The sequence below is a fragment of the Nanorana parkeri genome, unplaced genomic scaffold (assembly GCF_000935625.1).
Source record: "Nanorana parkeri isolate BGI_ZX_2015 unplaced genomic scaffold, ASM93562v1 scaffold2165, whole genome shotgun sequence".
Taxonomy (NCBI): Eukaryota; Metazoa; Chordata; class Amphibia; order Anura; family Dicroglossidae; genus Nanorana; species Nanorana parkeri.
In genome coordinates, this window is record NW_017308433.1 from 23,445 (window position 1) to 30,819 (window position 7,375).

The 7,375-nt window shown below is 48.4% G+C and overlaps 1 protein-coding gene across 1 annotated transcript in view; it reads left to right on the forward strand.

Annotated features, from left to right (window-relative positions):
* The window catches only part of LOC108800910 (connector enhancer of kinase suppressor of ras 2-like), a 14,300-nt gene extending 7,584 nt beyond the window's left edge, over positions 1-6,716 (forward strand). Inside the window, exons 4-6 of the mRNA XM_018572899.1 lie at positions 1,179-1,692; positions 2,750-2,949; positions 6,239-6,716. Coding sequence (XP_018428401.1) covers positions 1,179-1,692; positions 2,750-2,949; positions 6,239-6,454 — 930 coding nt within the window. The 3' untranslated portion in view covers positions 6,455-6,716. The remainder of the gene's footprint in view (positions 1-1,178; positions 1,693-2,749; positions 2,950-6,238) is intronic.
* The last annotated feature ends 659 nt before the right edge of the window (positions 6,717-7,375 follow it).

Here is a 7,375-nt window from a genome sequence, read left to right on the forward strand (position 1 = left end):
ATGTATACAAGAAAGATAAAGAAAAGCGGTGATTGCGAGATAGCATGTGGGAACAAGGATCCAGCCACCTTGGTGAACATGAAGTGGGTTTTGTATTGTTATTTTCATTAAGAATTTGGTATTTGTGATCATTATACTTAAACTTATTTTGATGCAATGTCTTAGAATACAGCTGCGAAACGCGTCAGAAGATTGGGCCCACAGTGGATCATACAATTATTACAGGATTTAGGACTTGCAAGGAGTCTATGATGTATAAATATATGTACACGTGTGTGGGCACCAAAAGGAGGTAGCTTGATTTTAATGTAACATTGTATCATGTCAATGACATTTTAAATGTGACCAAGTCTTCAAATTATCTTTATGTATTAAAATATATTTTTATACAAAACCATGTAGGTTTGACGGGCATTTCGTATGGTCTGGACACTTTTAAAGCCCAGCTTTTCTTTATCTTTCTTGTATACATTTATTGGTATTTCAACAGCAGATACTCAAGGAAGCTCAACATAAAAGTAGCTTGTCTTCAGCAGAATATATATATAAATATATATATCGGCTCACCAATCACCGAGTTGTTCCGTACACTCACGGTGCCCCAGTCTTTTAATAGTTTCTCTTGCAGCACTGCTGCTCCGGCCTCAATCTTCAGGGCCACTGTCTGGTTCCCCCAGGCAATCTCAATAACGTGCCAATCCTCACCATAGGCTTCACAAACCTGCTGCACCGGCCTCCACACTGACTCCTAGGTGGAGTTCTCCTGTCTCCCAGGTGGGGCCCTGAACACATCCCAGCACTCTGTTCATGAGGGATGTGCACAGGTGCACAATTAGGTGCTGGTTACTACCAAAGCATGGACCCAGGAATGGAGATTTCCTCCCACCCAGAGCTCTAAGAAATCTCCCGGCTCCAGGATCCCAACTGTGATCCAGAAAACCCGGAAAGGACTGGAAAGACAGTTCTTTCCTGATACAAGCAATTGCTTCCTGGAGCCACTCAGCCCCTCTGGCTGAGAACCCTGGGTGAGTTTGAGGCCACTCAACACCGTGGTATTGCCACGCAATGCCACATTAGGCTAAAAAAAAGAAACCTGGTGTAAAAAGGTCAAAATTGGGTGTTTTGTTGTAATTTATGCATTACCCATGAAACCATTGGATGTCACTTTGTTTTCACAGGGCAATTCTTCAAGTCCCTTTCCCGAACAGAAACACGGGGGGCGCCACTTTTCCAGCGAATCCACCTACTCCCACTCCTCCGCAGAGGAGTCGCGGCAGGACGCCACCGGCAGCACGCACTCCTCAGGGTGTCGCCCCACATACAGAGAGCGCCGGTCTTGGCAAGACCTAATAGAAACCCCCCTGACCAGTTCCGGGCTCCACTTCCTACAGACGGTGCCTACCGACTCTGAGAATGTGGAGGGCAAGATGGGGATGTCGCCAGAAAAGCGCAGGCAAGCCACGCTACCAGTCCAGAGGCGCCACAACCATGAAAAAGACGGACCCTTCCCCCTAGCAGAGTGTCCCCGGAGTCACACAGCGCATGCTCGAACGCAAAAGCAGCGCAGCCAAAGCTTGCCAAGGAACAGGGATGGTAGGGGGAAGAACCGGGCAAAGAACAACACAGAACCATTAGAAGAAAAGATGGAGGATGAGTTACCAAAGAGGAAGCACAGCAGTTCCAGTAGAGAAGGTAAAATGAATGTAGGGGCCTTAAAAGAGAAATCGTTATTAAAGTTTGTGGACACCTGACCACCACAACAATATCAACTTTTGGACATTCCATTCCCAAACAATGGCCATTAATATGGAGTTGCTCCCCAGTTATACCATCCTCAACTCTTCTGGTCTTTTCACAAAATGTTGGAGGGTGTCTGTGGGCATTTGTCCCATTTGTGAGGTCAGGTAGTAGGGTTGAGGTCAGGGCTCTATGCAGGACACTGGAGTTCCTCCACCAGACTGGTCACACCATGTCTTTATGAAGATGGCTTTGGACACAGGGGACAGTCATGGTGGAACAGAAAAGGGTCTTCACCAAACTGTTACCACAAGGCTGGAAGAGCACAATAGTCTAAAATTCCCATTTGTAGGGTCAGGTACTGATGTTGGATGAGAAGACCGGGCTTACAATAGGTGTTCCAATTCATCCCAAAGGTGTTCAGTAGGGTTGAGGTCAGGTCTCTGTGCAGGACACTCGAGTTCCTTCACACCACAATGGTCAAACCATGTCTTTATGCACGGGGACCGTCATGGTGGAACATAAAAGGGTCTTCAACAAACTGTGACCACAAGGCTGGAAGAGCACAATAGTCTAAAATGCCCATTTGTAAGATCAGGCACTGATGTTGGATGAGAAGACCGGGCTTACAATCGGTGTTCCAATTCATCCCAAAGGTATTCAGTAGGGTTGAGGTCAGGTCTCTGTGCAGGACACTCGAGTTCCTTCACACCACAATGGTCAAACCATATCTTTATGGAGCATGTGTTCATGCTGAAACAGAAAAGTGCCTTCCTTAGACTGTTGGAAGTCCACCATCGTATAAAATGTCTTTGTATGTTGTGTGATAACAGTACCTTTAATCTGAAACTCCTCATCTCAATCATTTGGAGAGCTGTCCACATTCTTTTGAACCGTATAGTAGGTGTCCTGGTCAGCTCATTACTTGTTGATTATAGATAAGCCCTGTTGATCTGCCTCTTGAAGCCACAAGCGTGTGAGAGTAGATAATAAAATGCTGCGTGTGTTTCAGACAGTAAGAACGAGAACCGCTCCAGCACAGACGGCCTAGAGGAGCTCTACAAGTCTCTGGAACAAGCCAGCCTGTCTGCCTTTGGTGAGCAGCGACCTTCTACCAAGCAGGAGTTCAAGAGGTCGTTTATTAAAAGATGCAGCGACCCCGTCATCAATGATAAGCTGCACCGCATCCGAGCACTGAAAAGCACTTTAAAAGTGAGTGGTAAAGATTGAGGCTTATTTATTTTTCCGGAACTTTAATAATCCTGTCCCATTAATAATTGGGTTTTCTAACCATTTTAATTTCTGTAGAACTGTCCCCGATTTCTGTAACTTGCACAAATTCTAACACTTCTGTAGCTGCTTCTGTCTCTTTTGTAGCTTCTACTGTATCATCTTCTGTAGTTTCCTTTGTTGCTTCTTCTCCTTTGTCTGTGGCTCCTTTATCTGTTCAGTAACCTTTTCTTTTTTTCCGTCTATAGCTCCTTCTGTTCCTCATGTAAGTTCTTCACATCCTTGTGTCTCTTATGTAACGTCTGGCTCTTCTTTAGCATCTTCTGTCCCTTTCCCTGTCCAGCTTCTTCTGCAGCCGCCGATTGTCCCTTCCCTTCTCCTATCTCTTCTTTTCATTCTGAAGCTTCTGATGTCACTTCTGAAGCTTTTTCCCCCCATTTGTGTAGCTTCTTCTACTCCTTATGTAGCCGGTTCTCTCCTTTCTGTAGCTCCTTTTATCCGTTCAGTAACTCCTTCTTTCCCAGCTGCAGCCTCTTCTATTTCCCATGAATGTTCTTCAGTTTATATGTCTAGTATTTCATTTCTGACCTTGCTGTAGCTTCTTCTCAGGGGCGTAACTAGAAATCACAGGGCCTCATAGCTAAATTTTGTATAGGGCCCCGTGATTTCTAGTTATACCCCTTGTAGAGCCCACTCGAGATCCCGCCTGAGGGTGACCCTGCAGAGCCCGCCATAGATTATCTATGGTGGGCTCTGCAGGATCGCCCTCAGGTGGGCTGGTCGCACTCCTTACCTCCTCCGTCGCCTCCTTCTTCGTCACCGAGGCCGCCTCCTCCCCTGCTGCCGAGCACGGGCCCCGCCTCCTCCTCTACTGCCGGTGATGTCAGAGGCTCGCGACGTTCATAGAACACTGGGTCCAGCCTGCTCCCCCCGCCGCTGCCGGCTCTCATTGACTGTGGAGACGAATGCGCCGCTGCACAGATGATCTGAACAGCGGCGTGTTCGTCTTCAGACGCCAGTGAAAGCCGCCAGCAGAAGATCCCATAGCGACCCAGCACGGCATCTGGCCGGGCCCCACAGCGACCGCCTGGGTCGCTATGGTGATTGTTACGCCACTGCTTCTTCTGTCCTTTTTATAATGTTCTCTGTCTTCTCTGTAACATTTTCTGTCTTTTCTCGGGTCTATACCGCATCTTATTCAGCCCCTTATGTTGCTTTGTCTACCATTCTGTTTCTTCACCTTCTCCTGTAACCTCTTCTTTTCATTCTGTAGCTCCTGATGTCTCTTCTTCCAGTCCTTGTATACAGGGATGTCCAAACTACGGCCCTCCAGCTGTGGTGAAACTACAAATCCCATGAAGCATCTCTCTCTCTCTCTCATCGGTAGTCATGTCTGTGTCTGTGAGAATCTTGCAAAGCCTCATGGGATTCGTAGTTCCACCACAGCTGGAGGGCCGCATCCCTGTTGTATACCTTCCTCTATCCCTTCTCTAAAGTTTTCAGCCCATTCCGTTCATTTCTGTGTCACGTTCCACTGTCTTCTGATGCTTCTTCCATGCTGGCTATTTCTGTAAATCCATCATCTCCGTTACATTCAAACCTCTAGTGACCTCTTGCTTCTCATTTTGCTCTTTCATCCGTATCAATATTTCCCGCTCCCGCAACTTTTCCTGCATCTCCAAGATGTTCCGTTGACTATTTAAAAGGAGAACTATGAGGGGGGCGTGCTTTTCACTCACCTCATAGTTCTAGCCGACCTGTGACAATGAGACTATCACAGGTCGGCTCAGTAGATTGGGAAGTGAGGGAACACATACCGGCGCTCGCTCACCTCTCGATCCTGTCACGGCTCTCTGCCGTGACAGGGGGAGGGGCTGGATTCCCCCCTCCCCGCTCCGATCCACCAGCGCTGACTGGCGGAACGGACGGGGGAGGGGGCGGGTACAGCTGGCTCTGCCTCTAGATAGGCGGAGCCAGCTGTCACTCACGCAGCTGGACGGATCCCGTCATCAATGTCGGGATCCGTTCCGGCTACGGCGGTCTCAGTATACCGCGAGCTGTAGCTCCCTATATACTGAGCCTAGGGTGACGGGAGGACGCTAGTTTGTGTCCTCCCGTTACCCTAAGGAGAACTATGGGGAAAACACTGACCCCATAGTTCTCCTTTAAGGTTCACATTTTGCTGGTTCACTCATTACTGAGATCAATCTCTTGCCTCTAGGCAACCCTGTAGCGGTTTATTTACAAAAGGCTGTTCGCTTTGCCACCGAGTTTTCCCTCCGCTTACTGAATGTTGTAAAAAATTCACTTTGCAAAATCACATGAAAATAAAATAAAAAAACAAATTTGTACTTGAAGATGATTGGAGGATAGAAGTCAGCAGGGCTTCACCTCATTTACTAAGCTAAGGGAAAATTGCCTTGCAACATTAAGCAAATACACCCCATGGGGGTCACACAGAGGCAAGAGGACAATTATTTTTGTTCAGCTCGGTAATTAAAGGAGAACTATGGGGTAAGTGTTTTTCCTCATAGTTCTCCTAAGGGTCACAGGAGGACACATACTAGCGTCCTCCCGTCACCCTAAGCTCAGTATAAGAAAAAAGAAAACTTGCCGCACTCCTTACCGCACTCCTTACCGCGACTCCCCACAAAAAGATGGGTGCTCAAAATGACTGCGGATGGCGCCGCCACACACACAGACAAAAAAGAAGACGTCACCAGCACTCCAACAACGATAATAACAGCCGTTAGATGCTCATTTATTGACGGATGCTGTCTCTCATTGGCAAGCGCTTTCGGGGCCACACAGGGTCCCCTTCGTCAGGCTCAGAGATAACATATAGTCATTTATATAGACGTCTTCTTTTTTTGCCAAAGCTCAGTATATCGCGTGAGTGACAGCTGGCTCTGCCTATCTAGAGGCAGAGCCAGCTGTGCCCGCCCCCTCACCCGTCCGTTCCTCCAGTCAGCGCTGGAAGATCGGAGCGGGGAGGGAATCGCTGCAGGGAGCCGTGAGTGACAGTCACGGCTCTCTGCAGGGATAGATCGAGAGGTGAGCGAACGCCGGTATGTGTTCCCTCACCTCCCGATCTACTGAGCCGACCTGTGACAGTCTCATTGTCACACGTCGGCCCGAACTATGAGGATCAGTGATTTTCACTCCCCTCATAGTTCTTTTTTAATCTAAATCAAACTCTCGCTGAGGCTACGGCACGGGTGACAGTTGGAGCTTCCTAAGTAAATATGCTTTTTACTCCTTTACTGCACAGGCAAAAGAAGGAGACCTCTCCGTCCTAGACTGCCTCCTGGACGACCCGGCTTTTTCATCCAAGAAGTTCAGAGACTGGAAACAAAAAAACTTTGAGTTTTTAATGGACATTTGCGAGTACAGCGGAACCCTGAAACCTCAGAACGGTGCCTCTGAACTGGCCGCGCCGGCACCCCAGCTCACGCACACGCACTCCTTCATCGAAACGCACGTCTGATCGGAGGGAGCCGCGCCAACGAAACGTCCGCTGGGTGCCCTGGAAGAAACGCTGTAATATTTGTACATAATGTAAGGAAAACAGATTGTAAATAGATTGGATACCAGAACAGTGCCACAGGATGCCTACGACATTGCATGAGCAAGCCAGTATTATTATTTCTTACAAGTATTTTACTTTGTGGTACGCACCGAGGTCTCAGAAATCCACCCAAAGAAAAGAACTCCCGCTTAAGAGTGCACCTGACGTTTTTTTATGGAGGTTAGGGGAGGAAGGTCTTGTCATGTTTTAAGTTGTGAAGGTTTTCGGGGTATTTTGGATGCGTCGCGTCCAGTCCGCCCTCTTTTTGGCACTCGCCTGAAAGCAGTAAACGCAATCCATTCTGTGTGTGGCTTTCAATGGCTTAGTTTGTGGAAGGATCTGCCTAGAGATTCGAGTTGGGTCAGTTGTGAGATGTTTGCAGGTCAGCAATGATCTGAATTGGTCTAAAAGCAGTGGCGTCACGCGGGGGGGGGGCCACCATTGGAGGGGTGACACCAAAATGACTCACAGTCATTTTGGTGTCACCCCCCCCTCTGAAAAGTCATGGACCGAACGCCCGACAGTATCAGGAGGAGGGGACCCCGGCGGCATACCTTATCCCGCCGGGTGACTGTCCCCTCCTCTCTCTGCCGGCGTCCATCACCAGGATGGCCGCCGGCAGGTATCAGAATACTGCCGCGCGTGCGCGATGACGTCAGTGATGAGCCAATGCTCGTTTTCCTTGGCCAGCATGAAAAAAAAGGTGACGACTCTAGAAGCCTTCAAGTGACTGGCATCTGCAGGACATTACCAACCACCTAAACCTGCATTGTTTACACATTTGTATCGGATCCAGGGTTTTGGTACCAATGCGAGTCCCACCTGATGATTGATAGGTTG